The sequence below is a fragment of the Nyctibius grandis genome, chromosome 1, assembly GCF_013368605.1.
Source record: "Nyctibius grandis isolate bNycGra1 chromosome 1, bNycGra1.pri, whole genome shotgun sequence".
Lineage (NCBI taxonomy): Eukaryota > Metazoa > Chordata > Aves > Nyctibiiformes > Nyctibiidae > Nyctibius > Nyctibius grandis.
In genome coordinates, this window is record NC_090658.1 from 12,149,861 (window position 1) to 12,168,722 (window position 18,862).

At 39.9% G+C, this 18,862-nt stretch overlaps 1 protein-coding gene across 3 annotated transcripts in view; it reads left to right on the top strand.

The window, feature by feature from the left end:
- SOS1 (SOS Ras/Rac guanine nucleotide exchange factor 1) overlaps positions 1 to 18,862 on the top strand; it is a 54,810-nt gene that overhangs the window by 615 nt on the left and 35,333 nt on the right. For 2 of the 3 annotated variants that reach the window (XM_068397376.1, XM_068397439.1), the window contains exons 2-6: positions 8,614 to 8,739; positions 10,975 to 11,106; positions 11,649 to 11,813; positions 15,382 to 15,591; positions 16,100 to 16,243. In XM_068397376.1, the coding sequence (XP_068253477.1) occupies positions 8,614 to 8,739; positions 10,975 to 11,106; positions 11,649 to 11,813; positions 15,382 to 15,591; positions 16,100 to 16,243 (777 nt within the window). Of the gene's footprint in view, positions 1 to 8,613; positions 8,740 to 8,866; positions 8,954 to 10,974; positions 11,107 to 11,648; positions 11,814 to 15,381; positions 15,592 to 16,099; positions 16,244 to 18,862 lie in introns of those variants that run through there. The other variant, XM_068397528.1, reaches the window with a different exon arrangement.

Genomic DNA, 18,862 nt, shown 5'->3' on the forward strand with positions numbered 1-18,862 from the left:
CGGGCTTAATGACTTTTAGTTAAGCTTCTCTTAGTTTAAATGCCTTTTTGTTGAGAAGGCTTCATTAGGACAGACTAGCAAGTCTTGCTCCCTCGGGGTGGCGAAGCTTGCCCCTGTGGTGTGGAAAGAATTTGGAAGAGAGGAAAAACGGTGAGGGCTTCTCTTCCACTTATGCAGCCAGAGCCCAGAAAGTAGAAGGCTTAAGAAACAAGAGGTTTCTGACACCGTTGCTTGAGCTGGCTTCAGATGGCAGAACTTGACGCTTTTTAGTCATACACAGCAATGCTTTATGAGTCTGTCTAGTTACAGTGATTAACTGCAAATTTTGCCTAAAAGACTTGCTCCTAGGGCTAGATGAACTATTGCATCCTCCAGTATGGATTTGAAGTCTCAAGTGTTGCAGTTGTACTGATTCAGTACATCTTCCTAATTTCCTCTTGCAATATATTGCCTCGCTTTTCTGGGTGTGCTCTTTGAGGCCTCCAGTACTGTGCGGTTTCATCCCGTTCTTGGAAGTCTTCTTGCTTCTCTCATCCGCGGCATGTACTGTTAATGTCTTATCCCTGATCAGTAGTCGGTTCTTTGAAACTCTACTTCTGCACTAACCATACAACTCGCTGCTTCTTGTGGTGCTTGTAAGCACTTGGACAGCCATTCGACTGAAGCCTGCTTGGAAGCTGGAGCTACCCAAGGTCTCAACCAGCAAGAGCTTGTTCCTTTGGAGGATGGTTTATTCCATGGTGTAGCAGGGGTTTGTCAAATTTGGGATGTGGCTCAGTGCTAACTACTGGAGGATGTAGAGTGAGGATTTGAGGCAAGTATGAGCTGAGACTTTGGAATTACTTGCTACATCTGAAGCACAAGATTTCTTCCCAATGGACAAGCTATTCATAGAATCGCCCTGCATTAAAGATGCTTGCTGAAGGAGTTGGATAAATTCCTTGGGGGGAAAAGGAATTCTGGAGTCTGAAGTCAACAGAGAACGCCAATGATGACAAGCTACCGAGGATGACAAACTGGCCCTGCAAGGTATAGCTGTCTTGGTTTTGTTGTGCTGTGCTCTGTTTCTTACTGTGGGTAGAGGGGTGGCAGGAGTGAGGTGGAGTTAGTTCTGAAGGCTTCACACTCAAACTTGCAACTGTCTGGCAGGTGTTAACTCTTTTAACCTTAGTTCTTCATGAGATCACCACCTGTTTCTTATCTTCTCTCAGGCTAGTGTCCTCTGTGCTCCAGAAGCATAGTCTTCTGCTGCTTACTATTCCTGTCCCTGTAAAGGTAGAAATGAAGAATCTGTCCATATTGTCACCTGCTTTACTGAGCAGCTGAGTACTTGAGTTACAAGAAAACTAAATAGCAGATGAAAATATTAAATTATTATCTTAATGGCTTCTTCATTAATGGAGAAACCAAATTGGGTATTTTACTAACTTAATAGGTACAAGTAGTGATGGCTACGAAGTAGTTCAGCCCTGATAAAGGCATCATAAAATAATGAACCTGTCATAGGTGGCAGGTAAAACCATAAACACTGCAGCGTACTTGCTTTGACAATCATCTGTCATCGTGCACAAGATGGGTGCGATACTGCAGCTTTGCAGCCACTGGGTTTGAGACACTGACCCCTTGCTCTGCTAGCCAAAGACCTGAGCTATACCTGGAGGCCAGCATGTGGGGACTAGTAAAGTAGAGAATCTGGCAGCATATGCTAGTGGGGTCAAAGGGCAGAACTGTACTGGAGGGAAACTAGTGCCTTGTGGCTTTGTCTGCTGAATTGCCAGAGCATACTGTCTCAGTAGGAGTCAGATTATCTGAAGCTCATGTACATCTTGTCATTACTTGAGTAGAACCTTTCCTTCGTTTCCTCTGTTAGCTGACCAGATGCTGACACTCATTGTCAGGTAGTGACAGCAAGCTGCTTTTTGAACTCCACCTTGAAACCAAGTAGATGCACAAAGAGGATTGTGATGATTTCCTGCATAGCTGGAAATGAGACTTAATAGTTTGGGAAGCCCTATGTTGAATTAATATCTCCTATGAGGAGAGTGGCATTTGATTTAATATTGTAAAAATATATATACCAGGATGGAGTTTGCAGCTATTGGGGAAAGCTGCCACACATGAACTGAATCATTAAAATAACATTGCCCTTTTGTAACGGTGAGTTGGCTTGTAATGCAGAGCTCAGGCTACAGCCTTGGAATCGCTTTCTTAAAAAATACGTATTGTTGAATCATTGCAAATTGCTTTATTTTTCCCAACGAGTTATTTTTATTTGTTTTGGGTTTTTTTGTTTGTTTTTTTTTTTTATCAAGCAACAAACCCAAGAATATCTAGTAAGAATAAATCCCTTTCTACATCAACAAGTTCTTAGGAGAGCATGCCTTGTATTTCGTTAGACGTGAACCTTAACAATAGAACTGTATTTGCATTGAACAGCTGCATTTGCAAAAAGCAGCTCTTGTACTATTCAGATCATAACGTAATCCCTCTTTTTCCGATTCTTCTTCAGATGCTGTCAAGATAGACTCCAGTGCACTCAATTAGGAAGAAGATGATGTGTACTCAGATGCTTCTCTGCCTGGTCACTGTTATTTTGAAGCAGCAAAAGAGGAGGGTTGCAGAGATCCCTGGTTGCTGACAAAAACCAGTAATTGTGATGATGAGGTACAAGAAAAGGAAGTAAGAATAACAGCTGGTGTCTGAAATTGTAGTTGCGGAGATGGACAGAAGGTGAGGTGCTGGGGCTGAAGACGGAGGATTCAAGACACATGAAACACCAGAGCTCTTGAGTGGCTGGAGATGGAGTTACATGGCTTTTAATACACCTTGGAAAACGGACTCAGAAGGGACACCTGCAAAGTGATGCCTCTTCCAGCATTGGTGTTCCTTCACTAGTGAATTTATATACTTTATTCTTGTCATAACCTTTTGGATAGTTTTTCTTAAACATCTTTCGTCTTGCTTGTATAACTCTTGTTTACTCAGTCAGAATTTCCCTGCATGTCTATGACTTGCTTCTTCCCTGATATGTTGGTTTTCACAGTGGATAGCATGTCATTCTTACTGATTGATACCTTAAGCAATTCAGTGATTGAGAAAAACAAAAGAACTTTCTCGCCGTATAGATATTCCGCTGTTTGTGTACCTCAAGTTGTTTTGAATCAGTTGAGCAATTATCAAGGGGTGCTGTCGGAATTTGTTGTGGTCAAAATGGACTGATGTGACTTGACAGCTGAGGGGGATTTGCTTCCTCAGTTAAGGAAACTGTTCCAGACAGCATGCTCCGAGGTACTCCGTGTATCGTGTAGTCAGTCTTGTGTACCTTTCGTGGGGCAAAAAGATGAGAAAAGCTGCTTCAGTGACTATAGAGTGCTCGGGAAGCTGTGGCTGCAGAGATATTTCTACCTGACTTTTAATTACCTAGCTCTTCAAATTGATGACAGTCCAGCTGCCACTTGCTGCTCAGAATGGCACTTTTTGTTCTTAGCACTGCTTCACTGCAGATGTAGAACATCCTTAATTTCTGATCTCTATGAGTTCTCTGTTCTTCTGATGGCTATGGAAGATAAAGTTCAGATCCTTCTGCGGTTCAAGTCTTTAGTTTATATTTTTTCACGTGCTCACTGGTGCAGTGTAATACTGCTGCAGTGTAATACTGTGGCCTTGATACATTAAGATAAATGTTAGCAAAAATCTGAGTCTTGTGGCCTCAGTGGATTGTTGCTGAAGTGTGGGTCCAAGACATTTGTATTTGGTTTAATTTACTGGATTTTCGGTTGATCAAGATAACAAAACATGGACAGAGTTGCCAAATATCAGCAGAGATGTACAAGAATAGAAGAAAAAACCTTTTTATGTAGTGCTTGCACTATGAGAACGCTCATCCATGCAAGCTGTACATAAAATGTTTCATCCTGGAGTATTTTAGTGATAAGCAGTTGAGTAAAATGTTGAGTAGAAATAAGGGTTATAACATCAGTGAAGACTTTCAAAGTTACTGAAGTGAAGAGAATTCCCCCCCACCCCGTGAAGAACCTGCTCTGTGGCAGTCATTTCTGCTAATAATCCATTGAATAAACTGTGTCTGCGAAGGTTTAGAAAGTCTTAGGTTTAGAAGAGGCTTAGAAAAATGCTTATAATCAGTAAAGTTTCACCCTCTCTGGTAGTGCTTTGGAAAATAGCTTGGCCTGTCATCTCCTTACAGCTTCTTCCATTTTATTATCAAAACGCTGTGGTAAATGTGATGGGGTTTTTCCTTTAGACACTTTCTTACAAGGACTTCAGCCACCGCCAAGGAAGACTGGCAGTGCGGCAGTACCTGTACTCAGCAGTGAAGTGCAGTTGTTCTTTAGCAGGCATTGGTTTTTGATTCATACTGTGACGTCTTGCCAGAATCCAAATAGATGGGTAGTCTTGCCCAGATATGAAAAAATTATCTCTAGCCAACAGTAGATGCTTCATTTTTATTTCAGTTTGTTACATATCTTTAGAATTATTTCCTTCTGTTAGGCACTTTTCTGAAGCTGCTGGAGCTTCTCCTGCTCCTGATGGGACTCAGTTTGGTATTGTTCTCTCTGCAGCCTTTCACACGTAGGATTTTCCTGGTGTGTTCTGTATTTAGCAGAACAACCAAGAACCACGAGCCTGATCGCGTTGATTGTTAAAGATGATTTGGGAGCATTACACTGGTGTTTTTGTGTAACACGTGAAGTTGCTTTAAGTCTTTGGAGAGGTTTTTTCATTGTAAGTTGAAATTTTTCAGCTTTACGATTGACATAAACTAGACCTTTCCTCATGCTCATGTGAGGAATAGGTAACTGAAAACTGTTGCTAAGCAAGTGTAGTTTAGTATCAGTCAGGTTAAGTTCACTGTGTGAGTCTTCCTTTCTTATCTGTTATCAAACACCTCTTTCTAGTGCAGAACGAGCTGCTGAGTGTCAGTCTAGAGTTGGCTTTGGGTCATCTTGTGACCAGCCTATGAGTTGTTGTGTTGGACCAGTTGGAGACCAAGCCTCTGTGTAAGCTGAAGCTGTTCGATCTGCAGTCCTTTAACTGAAACTTGTTTCTTGGTTTGATCTAGGTCCCTACTGCTTCCCATGAGGCTTGTGGGAGTGTTTATATTCTAATTTATTATGTAGAATTTGAAAGGAATGGTTTGAGAAAGCTTAATATAAAATAAGTTGCTAAGGAGGTTATAAAGTAAGATCAGATATATTTATCTTTGTATTATTCATTAAGCACATTTTTTTAGTTGGTTTCATTGACTTTTTCTGTCAGTTTAGGTTTATGATTGCCTAATTTTTAAGCTGTTGCCATTCCTGATAGAAATTCCTTACCTTTGTTGATTTTAAGGGAAGAAAAAAAAAAAAGGGGAAAAAAAAAAGCATCAAGTGGCCATATAGGATTTTCCTGAAGTGCTATGAATTTTCTTAAGCAGTCACGGCTTGCCTCTGTTTGTGTTCTTAAACAGAGCGTGAAAAGCAGTTTAAGAAATGCTCTTTAAGAAATAAAGAGAATCCTGGTCGTTTCCCTTTTGAGAATTAAAAAAGATTGAACGTTCAAAAAAGTGATCAGATGAGTGAAAGCAGAGACATGGAGGCAGGGATTTGTAGCTGATGTTGATTGTATTTACTTGTTCGAATTTGTTGGGGTATTTTGAAGAATTGAAGCTTTTGTGAAAAGATCTTAAGCTGCTCTTTTAGTAATTTTCCTTATCATAAGATAGATATTTTGGGGTGTGTGTGTAGGAGGGAAGGGACGGGTTCTGTCATTATTTAAGGGAGAGGTTAAATGTTTAGATAAGAATCTTACCTAGACATCACTACACTTCAGAAGTTGTTAGTCTGTTTTTATCACGTGTTTCTAACATAGGACTGTGAAGGATCTGGTGGGATTCAAGCCATACTCCTTTTCAAGGCTGATAAGGCAGGGTGGCCCAGTCTTTTTTAATTTAAAACCTGAGCTGACTTTGTGAGAAAGATGGAAACCACCTGGTAACTTGATCTTCTTTTTTGAAACTCGTCACGTGATGGTGTATGCTAACAGATGTTTTCATTTCTTGTCTGCTCTTACTAAATCTTGCATCTTACCCATTGCATCATGTCTTAGAGAATGAACTTCTTGGGGCTTACTTTGAGTACCCTCAAATAACACTGTTTTATTCTCTGTCTGAGCCTTTAGGTAATACAGTAGTGCAGATAGTAAAATTACATGTTTCTGTGATAATTGTACACCAAGCTATCCTGTAATTTTCCTTGTTAGTCTAGTTGTTTTCTTGCTTTCGCTTGTATGACTTTGAACCCTAAGTGATACTAAATCTCACTTAAGTAGCAGTGAAGCTTATTTACTACCTACCTAATATAGATAAACTATGCTGGCAAGCCAATGGTACCTCATGATGGTTTCCTCTGCTGAGGTGGATATTTTACTAAAGTAGAGCTTGATAGTGCCAGAAGACGATGGCCTTTGAGAAAAATGATGTAATTGCCCCCCAAACATAAATGCTTAGGAAAAATGTTTGGAACTTTATCTCCCAAACTAGGAGTGGGTTATCGTGTTGACTCTGTTTTGGCTGACTATGGATAACGTTTCAGGTCATGGCCTGATGTGGTATTTTTGTTTGTTTGTTCTTATTGCTATAGACTGTGATTCCATGATTCTGTGACTCTGTGTTACAGACCGAAAGAGTTGCGATGAGGCTATTTAAGTCTACAGTCTGTTTTCTGAGCAAAGGAGAAAATAGAGCTGCTCTTCATCACTCCAGTTTATCATGCTTTGTATTTTTACTGTTGGATTGACTTGGTAATTTAACACTTCTTGAAATACAAAGTGCTAGAGTATACTGTAGGGAGAATGTAACACAAATTTGTTCAATTCTGCTTTAAAAAAACCCCCAAAACATTAAAGGCAGCATCTTCCAGACAGCTCAGATCAGCTCTGATCTTTAAAAGAATACTTCTGCAAGTCTGTAAGTTCTGGTGTGAAGATGTTCCAAGCTGGTACAGTATTTCAGATGTCAGTGTTTGAATTGAAAATAATACTTGGGACTGCTGGGTGTGCTGTTACTCGGGTAGCTCCACAAACACACTCTGTAGCTGTGCACAGTGAAGTTCTTAGGAAAAATGAAACTGTCGGCATAATCAAAATAGTTGCGTTATCTAGAGAGAAGTTCTCCTGTTCTGTTTTTGCCAGAGTGCTTTTAAGTTTAAAAGGCAATAACTTCTGGAGATGTTCTTTAAGACCTGCTGCGTAAGGGTATGCAATCTGCAAGAAACTAAATGCGTGATCTAGCGTATTTAAATCTCAACAGCAGTTAAATGAGCACCAGGACTATGCCCAGACATGAAGTTTTCAAACTAAGGAGTGCCTTAACAGGCGAGTGGGTTTCTATTTGAGGCTGTTGTGTGTTTGAACGTCATAAAATTTAATTCTTACTATAACTGCAAATATGAATGAAAATTCAGGCATGAAATTAAATTATTATGGAACCATTATTTGAATATAGACATGGGTTTAATATTTGGATGAGACAGATTGTTGGGTTTTGGTTTAAGGTGGTTAAGCTCTTGTGCTAGTGATTGAGAGAACTGGAGGCATTTTGAGTTGTGTGCAGTGGCATGGTAAAATGATGAAATTGGGGCTTGAAAGATGCGTTGCGAAAGTTAGCGGTCAGCTTGCTTTGACATAATATTTGCCATCGGATTGAGATTAAACTGCCTGTCTGTTTAAGCTCCGAAGCACTGAGCTTGCATACCTGCAATTTAAACTGGTTAAAACTGTGCTATTTTGTGAACTACAGAAGTGTGGAGGAAAACTATACTGGAGGCTTGTTGCAGAAGTTAAATGACTGTCTGGAAAAATAATGGGAGGAGCAAGGAGGATCGTGCCTCAGTGGAATTACACCAGTGAGAATTTACAGACATTTATCACATACAAGTAAACGTACGGGGACCAAAATTTCAAAACCTCTGAACTGCCACTTAATGCCAGGACAAGACTGTGGCCTTTTTTGAAGTGTTTTTTACTCTAGAGGCTCACATCTTTTTAAAAAATCAGTATGGAAACAAACTTCTAAACCAATCTTATTTTAGTGAGAGCTAATTGAGAATGGATTAAATAATTTGAAAGCTAAATACTGCTGAAATCGTTGCTGTTTCTGTAGTGCGCTATCTGTGAAAAAGTTCTGTATTTCATTGTTGTAGACTGAGTGATGAACAGTGAGTTGTAAAAGGTAGAAAACCCCATGTCTAAAATTTCTTGTACAAACTGTGGTTTTAAGAGCTAGGGCAGAAAGATAAATATATGCAGGGGTTTTAAACAGTTTTCCTAATTGTACTGCTAAGTACAGTTATTAATTAGCTGTTTTCTTGACATTAAACGTCACTTACAGCAATTTGAGTACATGTAACATTTGAGGTTTATATTTCTATCAGGTGTAGGTAAGTGTTTCACTCATGTTCATCTGGCGTGCCTTAATAGAGCTACATTTTGGGTTGAATTTTTCTGAGCTGTTTGGCTCATTCTTTTGTCATCTCTTTTTTTTTTTTTTTCAGGTAAAGCATGTGGTTTGGGGAAGAGCAAAACTCAAAGCTTGAATTCTTCTATTTCCTATAGGTTCAGGTGCAAGTCCATCCTAAACTTTCCTCTACTGAAGATGCATTACATTATGTGGAGGAGTTAATTCTCCAGTTGTTAAATATGTTGTGTCAAGCCCAACCAAGAAGTTTTCTGGATGTAGAGGTATAGAGAATAATTACAAATCTGTAGTAACTGTTACATGAAAAGTTAATATATTAATCATTTCACAATGTAAACAGGAAAGCAGTAATTATGTATCTTTATGTAGCAGAACCTTCCACTTAAGGGCTGCTGAGTTACCTAGTAGCTGGTTTTCCTATCAGTTGTTCAATGCAGAGTGAAATTATCTCTGAACTGTATTACTGTGTATTAGATGGTGAGTGTAACTTGTGTATGCAAAGCTGACTGGTTCCTTTCAAAAGACCTTTTTTCCCCACTGATACTGCATGCAAACTATAGCTGCTTAGTCTGAGGCTCTGTGCTGCTTTCTCAGCATGGTGATTTACTGATATATCCTCGGCCCTCCCGGAAATTTGAACAAAAATAGTTCAGTCACTTTCTCAGAATGAGTCGAGGAACACTTCTTTCCTCGTATAGAAACCTGTTCTCTTACAATTGCCTTTTCAAAGATCTACAACCTCTGTTGCTCAGAAAAGCAGCTTGGCGTTTGACAAGAGTTTCTCCATCTGAGAAACAAATTAGTTAAGCTAAATGAGGTAAACTTCTAAGCCCATTAATATCTTGGTAGCCCTTTATGCTTAACCATAATTTGAAGACTCTGGTGCCAAGCTGCAGGCTCCACGTGCAGTGTGCCTGTTGGTTTCCAGTGTTTGGGGGCTGTGCCTGTGCTGGGTTAGGTAACAAAACAAAATGCAACTTCCTCACATTCTGAAGAAAGTGAACTAATGGAAAAAAAAACAACCCCCCCAAAACCCCTTTAAAAAGAAAAAAAAAGAAAGGTAGCTGTTTCTGAGCTCAAGATTCATGAATTTCATCCTTCTTTTTTGAACACTAACACCTCTAATGATGTTCTAGTATTCCCTTTAATGGCTGGCCTGTTTTGCAACATCATTCTGGTCTGGCAGCTCAAGAGATGAGAGGTTTGTGGAAGATTGTTTAAAGCTGTGTCTCAAACAATGCTAACAAAAAACTTGACACACAGCGTTGCATTATGAGTCTTATGGCTGTGAAGTCAGGGTGAGAAATGTGAGAATTAGAGGTGATCAAGCAACCTCTATTTACGCCCTTTGTGCTTATGCATAATGATGCTGTCTTTAATTATATGGTCAGACACATTTATTTTTCCCCAGGACACCTTCATTATTCAATCAGCAGGCTGGACTATGTTAGGGGAGTGAATTGGTATTAGATAGTGAATGAGACTTTTTTTGGTAGGACCTCTGCTTTCCTTTTACAGAAGTTTTACGATGAGCGGAGAAAAAGAAAAGCCTGTACTTTGGAAAGTTGGGTGCCACCTTTACACAATTGTGTTCTGTCCAAGGTTTTTGTCAGAAAGTTTTTGTTTGTTTACCTTGTCCTGTACCAGCTCTTTGTAAGTGGTCATTAACTTTATCTTCCTCATTTCATGCTTGCTCAAGTGAGGGTCATATTTACATAAGTGAGCACTTAGAACTGAAACAATCAGTGGCAACTGTGGTGTGAAAAAAGAAAATGTGAAGTTATCTGAGAAATTAGATCTCTGTCATCTCTGAACACCAGGGCTACAAAAAAATGAAGCTTCTGAACCTCTGGAGACCTGTTTGTGAATTCCAGCAGAAGAGTTGTTCAATGCATGGGAGAGTGTAGGTGTCCTCAGGCATCTTGACTGCTGGCAGGAGTAAATAATCTGGGGCATATATGGTCCAACTCTGGACTATGAAACTGTTTTAAAATATGCGGGTGCTGTTGAACATTCTCTTTTCCTATTGTGTTCATTGCCATTGTCAGAGCAGTTTACATGTATACGATCTGGACCATGTGCTGATCAGTAAAGGTGAAACAGAAAACTCATATCATCTCATTCAGTGACCACTCTGTACAGGGTATAAAGTGCTAGGATAAAATGTAGTCATGTATTTAAACGCTGAATTACCAGGCATGTACACAAGAGGAGCAAATTGTGCCTGCAAAGGCAACTTAATTCTGGCATTTCTCAAATTTTGAGCACTAGATTATTGTATTATAATGATATTGTGAAACAGCCGTATGAATGTAGTGAACAGCATGTACCAAAATTATGATAAAATTTATGCATGTTTTACAAGCTTTTATAGTTGAAATACTAACATTAGAAAACATTCCTTTGTTGAGTGATGGAAAGTGATTTGACAATACAGTAATACTGCTAAGCTCATTCAGATTGTGCATTTACCCTTTAGTCCTGTTTTTTTTTTTAAGGATCGTGTTCAAAAAAGTTTTCCCCATCCTATTGATAAGTGGGCAATAGCTGATGCCCAGTCTGCTATTGAGAAGAGGAAACGAAGAAATCCATTATCTCTCCCAGTAGAAAAAATCCATCCCTTATTAAAGGTAAGCAGTGATGTAATCTTGCTTTTAGAATGCAATTGGAAGTTGACACCTTTGTTTCATTTAATGACTGTATGCTGCCTGAAATGTGAACAAAAAGGAATATGAATACCTGTTTGTTACGTAGTTTTAAGTGTTCCAGTTTATAAATTGCATATATTTCTTTTTCACTTAAAAATTTGTTGATTCTATATTGGACAAAGCCAAGAACTCATTTGCTATGACTTTGATTGTTCTTGTTTCATTTTGCATTACTAAGAAAGCACTCAAGAAACTTCTGGAAATAGCCCTAAATGTTTTGGTGAGGTTTTTGGGACAGTCATTGGGTGTTGTCACTTCTACAGGTTAACAGAGCAGCATCTACAGTGACACTGTTTCTTCTCTAGGCCTACAGACTACTGTGTTTCTACTACTAAAATAAACTGTGGGTATGTGGTAAATGTTTATTGAGTAGGGTCTTAAACTTACTGGTTTTAGTTGTAGCCTATGGTGTGTATTTCATCGACTGAGTAACAGTGGAGTGCTTATTTTTTTTTCCCTTTCAGGAAGTTCTAGGCTACAAAATTGACCACCAAGTGTCTGTTTACATAGTGGCAGTATTAGAATACATTTCTGCAGACATCTTAAAATTGGTTGGAAATTATGTGCGGAATATAAGACATTATGAGATTACAAAACAAGATATTAAAGTGGCAATGTGTGCTGATAAGGTAAGCCTAACTCTTGTTTCTCACGTTAACCAGAAGTTTTAGTTAAGTTTTGAGAGGACAATGTCTATTCCGTATTGAGTACATGGAGTGTTGTACCTCTGAAAGAAGAAATTACTGCCGTAAAATATGGTTCCAGTAATAGAGCAAAGCTATCAAAAAGCTAATTGAGCTTGCAGAGCTGATGCTTGTGCTTATTAATAGTTAAGTCTCTCTTCCTTTTGATATCACTTGCCTAATCTCAGCAATGTGTGAATGCTTTAAAAATTGTGAAGCAGCACTAACCTAAAAATTTAACATTCCTAAGCTGTAATTGTGGAGCCTAATTTTGTAGCTTGAAAAAAGACTGAAATTAAGCTTGTGTGTCCTCCCAAAATAAATAGGACTGTATTGCATGTAAAAAGTAGTCTTTCGATGGTCTGGCATTTTAAAACAAAAACCCACCTGCATTAGAATCTCAGCCTGATCTTCCTTAGCAGTCCATATTTTTATCTGCGGGTAGCCTTTCTTGTAGCTTCATAAGATTCATTAGGTTCAGACAGGAATCACCTCTCTTTACAGCAGTGATAGAGCAAGGTCCCCTGTCTGTCTTTCAGGTGCCTTTGCACTCTGGCTTCTGTGGCCACCTCATTTAGCATCTCAAGTTTTCCATTGTTTAAAAAACAAAGATTGAAGTTAATCATTTAAGGGATGGCGTTTAAGAATCTCTAATCTTGCCGAAGTCAAGGGATTTTCAGATTTTTCACCTCTTCTCAGTATTTTGTCTTGGTCTATGTTAATCAGTATCTTTGGGACCATCTCTGTTTCAATGAATGCTTATGTCTCATTCCTGCTTGCTTTTTTTTTTCCATCCTACTTTCTTCACCTTTCTTTACTCTCTCTTAAGATACCTTGTGAGGTCTTGAAGAGTCAAGTACTTCTCAGTCGGGACAGTAGTCTTGGTCACTCTTGCTTTTGGGCATATCTGCCTGGTCATTAGGGCAGGTTTGAAGGTGTATGTTTGAACATTTGTCATAGAATAATAACAGGAACAAGGGCTGTTGCTGCATGCTTCTTTCTGTCCTGGGAAAGGTGGTGAGCAGAAGAGCTGTAATGAGGTTGATTTAGGAACTTACATTACATTACATTGGACGAACTCTTTGATATGTACACAGAAGAAACTTTTGAAAGGCTCTAAAGCAGGCCTGTTGGTTTATTGCCTCAGTAGATCAAGCCATTGAAAGGTGCTCCCAAGCTGTTTTCTTTCCAGTTGCATCAAGAAACTTCACTGTATATTATGTTCATACCCATAACATGTGTTATGCTTGTTTTTATTTTTTTAAACAAAACAACGAGAATAGTCGGCCCTGTGTGCCATTTTTTTTCTCAAGCACTTTCACACTTGCTTTTGTGCCATCCGTCCATCTGGAAAATTTTGCCTTGTCTGCGAAAAACAAACTCCATTAAAATGCAAGCTGTTTTTCTTCTACTATCTGCTCATGCTTCTGATGTTCTAAATTCAGTATCTGGGGTATAGTTACTTTGTTTCTGTGGATTTCATAGGAGTGAGATATGTGCTTCATGAATATAGCCTGGAAGCTAGAACTGCGTCCATGAAGTGAAGTTACAGATGTTGGGACCTCCTTGAATACTTGTGTTATTCCATGTAATTTCCTACAGTAGTGACCCTATAATGTCCCATTCCCCAGAATTAGTTAGTATTCTTCTTGTAACCTGAGTTCTATGTAGATTCACTGGCTTTGAAAGATGAATTACCTTCTGTTGTTAGAGCTTCAGAAGAAGTCAGTCTTAATGCAAAATGTCCATTGTTCTGCTTTCAGAGAAGGTTAAGACCAGGGTGTGTAGCAGGGACCTTTGACTCACTAGGAGAAAGAACCTGCTGTGTGCCCATTTCCCTCCTCACTAGACCTGTATATTTTTGAGGAATGCTAGGACAAGACCTGGGTGAAGAATGACTGCTCTAGGTAGGTGTGTTTCTTCCAATATTTAAGTCTGGTGAACCTACCAGACCATCTCTTGAATTTAGAGATCCTCAAGTGTTCTCTTGCAGAATAGTTCATTTGTCTAATATCAATAGTCAACAGCTTGGTTAACTGACATGTCTTCTGGAGAAGCACCTGTAACGTGCTTTAAAGAAAGAAGACTTCTGCTGTAAATACCAGGGTAAATGCCATGTTTGTTGTGGCTCATTCAGAAGTTTAAGTCTTGATCTCCAGTTTTATAATTATTATGAAAAACACTTTTTTCATTCCATTTCCTGCCATTTCAAAAACTCTAGTTCATGTTTAATATGTTAGCCTTCCCTCCTGTGGTTCTCAAAGGAGCATTTACAGCTTTGATCCTGCAGTCTTTTCCTCAGTCTCTTAGTGATTGACAGCAGTCATGTCAGTCTCTGCAGTAACAGGCATAGGTTGCCATGGCTTCACCTCCATGTGTTCAGAAGGGAGGCTGGCAAGCAGCACTTAGTTCTCATTTATTTTGAAGTTCACATGTATTGTTTGATACATTTCATGATGTCCTGGAAGGCGTGTAGCTCTGGGCAGATTTGTTTATAAATAATGTCCCATCTGTATATCCCCGGACGAAGTCATCTTGTATGTTGAACTACATCTTATGCTGGCTTGTTAAGATTTGCTACAGCATTGTAGATTGTTTGTGGACCCTCTTTAGGTTTTCTTTCTGCTAAAGATACTTCAAATTAGGGTACCTTTCACTCATTTGCAGTCGACTTAGTTTACCTTTAAGATGTTCTGTGAGTGTCATGGAAACAACCCAGAGTGTGATTTCTGTTTGCCACTTGTTAAGTCATTGTAATGACTCCTGGCTCAGATATGTTTGGAAGAAGTGTTCAGTGATCCACATTGCAAGAAAAGTTTGAATTAATTGCGAGTGTTTGGTAAGCCGTGCTTGGGTGTGAATTCAGACCTCTGGTAGTCATAGTTTCTGGAGGTCCTTTTGTCTATGTAGTTCTGCAGTGTGACTGCCACCTTTTCTGAAGCTGGTGCCCTTCCTTGAGGGTCTGTTTTAACAAGAGAACTCGGGAGTTATTAAGGACAGAAACCAGGCTGTGTACAGTGTGTGGCCAGGCCACTATTCATCGCAGATAGATTACAGGGTTCTGAGCACGATCATGTGTGACTTCCTGTTAAAGCTAAAGCTGAAAAGCCAAAATCCACACACTTCTTGACTTCAGATATTTTAGTGTCTTCAGAAACTTAGATTATGTACAGCTAATTCAGAGTAAGAGAACACAGCTAAATGCGTTTGTATACTTCGTAGACCTCTTAAAATTGTAATTGATTTTAGGACTCCATTCTTGGAAAGATGCCTGGGTTGGTCTAAATGACTGGGAATTCTTCAGAAATTGCCACTGCAAATAATGACTTGCAAATTCATAGCAATGACTGTTGCTCTTATAATGCTCAACCAATGCAGAATGATAAGATATAAATCTTACTGCTGATTAGTCTGATTTCATGAGAATAATAAATTTCCTTTACTGGTAACTTACTGGTGGATCTTGAAAAGAAGTTATTCTCACTTTGTGGATTTCCCCCTCTGTGCTACCTAGGTATTAATGGATATGTTCCATCAAGATGTAGAGGATTTAAGTGCACTGACTTTATCTGATGAGGAACCCTCCACCTCAGGGGAGCAAACCTATTATGACCTAGTGAAGTCATTTATGGCAGAGGTTCGACAATATATAAGGGAACTAAATCTTATTATCAGAGTTTTTAGAGAGCCATATGCCTCCAACTCCAAACTATTTTCATCTCATGTAAGTATTGTACAAACCACAAACAAAAAAACCCCTACTGTAATATCTATAAATCTAGATGAACACTTCTAGAACTTAACTGTTGTCCAATTTAACATATCAATAGTAGAGGAACCACTTGTCTCGAGTTCTGAAATGGAAATAGTAAAGGAGCACTTGTGGGGAAGCACTGGTTTTATAAAACTGTGGAAGAAACGACCCAATTTACTATATTCACTTGCAGGCCTGTAATTTAAGATTTACCACTGTTGTTCTTTGCCATGTTCGAATCATTGTAAATTTTTATATATTTATATGTATATAGATAGTCATTATTTTAAAAATAACTTCTATGATCTTATATAAATTATACGGAAAGTATATAATAAAATGTATTATAAAATCTTGTTCTGTTTAAGGAACTGCTTGACTTTCATATAACAGAGTAGCTTTGCACATAACATTCTTCCTCTTAGAAATTGTGTTCAATTCCCTGTTGGTTTTTGTCTGGTTCTGTTGCTTTTTGCAGGATGTGGAAAATATATTTAGTCGTATATCGGATATTCATGAACTTAGTGTGAAGTTATTGGGTCATATAGAAGACACTGTTGAAATGACAGATGAAGGGAGTCCTCATCCACTAGTAGGCAGCTGTTTTGAAGACATGGCAGAGGTAAGAAAACTAGAGGGTTGTCTTGCTATTCATATGTATTTTAATGACTTGCGCTTAGCATCTAAGTGCATCTCTGTTCTAGCTGCCTTTGTTTAGGTTGAGGTCTCTTCTTCCAGCCCCACCATGATGAATAGACTGCCCATTTTTGAGAGTGCTTTTACCTTTTTAGTCTCTAAACCTCAGTTTTTATAGGGCCATTTAAAAAGAGCACAGAGGGGAAAAAAAAAACCAAACACTGTGACTAGACTTCGACAGAAATGGAGGTATCCTGTAAATCACCTTTAGATCAGGATTGCTGTGGAAAGACAAAGGCTTCTTTGCTGACAGGCTTGCTAAGCTGGTGAGGAAGGGTTTTGAACTAGACTCGTTCGTGGATGGAGACCAAAGCTTGCAGACTGAAGAATTGAGAGGAGAAGGGGAGGTGCGTAACGGAAAGCATGACAACAAAGGCTCTTGCACCTTCTTCGTGAGAAGGTGGGATGACCAAAGACTCACCTGAAGTCTGTTTCCCCGGGTTGCATGTGCTCGTGTACAGGTAGGAGGATCTGTCAGTCTGTGCACAGTTGCAGAGCTGTCACGTGACTGGAATTAGCGACATGGCAGGAAGGGTTGCGTGGTGGCCCTCCAGGCACACAAGAAGGACAGGTGGGGACGATGGGGCCACGAGGCTTAACAAAAGATCAGCCCAAATACATGGAGCTCTGTTACAGAATGAACGATGAGCTGGTTGAATGCTTAAGGATCAGGATCAGAGGAGGAGGCCACCGAAAGATGTATTGTGGTCAAAGTTCTCCTGCAAAGACTGCCCAATCAACAAGTGGCCAAAACCTTCTCTAAACAAGTAGGTCTCCTTATCATGGGCCCTGGTTCTCTTGGGAGGACAACCTTCCTGACATCTGCTGGGTGGACAACTTATTGTGGTTTAAGTAATCCAGAAGATTTCTGGAGGGCACTGGGGACAGTTTTTTGTGGCACATGCTGATGGGCCAACTAAGAAACGTGCTGCACTTGATCTTTGTCATGAACAAGGAAGAACTGTCAAGAACATCATACCATTAGACACCATTGGTCACAGGTGATAGAGATGGTGGAGTTTAAGGTCCTCAGAAAAGTGCAGGAGATAAGCAGACTGAAGACCATGGGCTTTGAGAGAGTAGACTTAGCTCATTCAGGGAATTGGGAGGCAGGGTCACATTGGTGGCTGGCTTGAGGGTGGAAAGCGCTCAGGAGAGCTGGTTTGCTTTCAAAGGCGGTGTGTTCAAAGCACAAGGAATATGCATTCCCAGTCCCTAAGAAAAAGGGTAGGTGTAGCAGGAGGCAAGGAAAAGCGCAGTTTGGAGTTTCCTGTTTAACCACCCTCAGGCCCCTCACTACAAGAAAGACATTGAAGTGCTTGAGCATGTCCAAAAAAGAGCAACAAAGCTGGTGAAGGGTCTAGAGAACAAGTCTTATGAGGAGTGGCTGAGGGAACTAGGGTTGTTTAGTCTGGAGTAAAGGAGGCTGAGGGAGGCTGAAAGGAGGTTGTAATGAAGTGGGTGTCGGTGTCTCCTCCCAAGTAACAAACAATAGGACAAGAGGAAATGGCCTCAAGTTGCACCAGGGGAGGTTTAGATTCGAATCTAGGAAAAATTTCTTCACTGAAAGAGTTATCAAGCACTGGAATAGGCTGCCCAGGGAAGTGGTTGAGTCACCATCCCTGGAGGTATTTAAAAGACATATAGACATGGTGCTTAGGGACATTGTTTAGTGGTGGACTTCTTGTGTTATGTCTGTGGTTGGACTCTTAAGGGTCTTTTCCAACCTAAATGATTCTATGATTCAGAAAGAAACACAGGCTTCCCAGGAAGTATGTAGAAGCATTGTCTGGGCAGGTGGAAGTGTTATTAAGAGGGCTGCAGCAGAGCTGGAATTAAACTTGGTGAGGAATATGAAGCAAAGCAAGAAGGACTTGTGTAGGTAAAATAGCATGGAAAAGAAGATGGTAGAAAACACGGGTATCTTGCTTATGGGGTGGGAGACCCTGTTCTGGAGGACATGGAATGGATTGAGGTACTCAGCCTCCTTTGCTTGGTCTTTACTGGCAAGATGTGCTGCTAGGTTTCCCAGTTAGGCCTGCTACCAAAGATTGAGGGAGAGAGGTGAAAGTCAAAGATCAAGTTAGAGACTGTTGATCTAAGGTAGTTATATGCAAGTCTATGGGGCAGGACAGGATCCTGAGGCAGCTGGCTAATGTCATTGCAAGGCCACTGTCTAGAATTCTTGAAATTTAGTGGTGAGTTGTGGAGGTCTCCAGTGACTGGAGATAAAGTGTTATGCCCAATCTCAAGACTCATGAGGAGGAGCCTGGAAACTAGAAGTTGCTCAGCTGCTCCTCAGTCCCTGAGATTAGTACATCTTTCTGGAATTCACATCCAGCAATGTAAAGGACTAGAAGGTGATTGGCAACAGCCAGCACAGACTTCCGAAGGACAAACTGTACCTGACCAACTTGACTGCTTTGTAAGAGGAGATGACTGGCTCTATGGACAAAGGGAAGAGCAGTTAATATCCCTTATCTGAAGTTAAGCAAGGCCTTCAGTGCAGTCTCTCATAGCATCCTTATAGTCAGCTTGGTGAGAC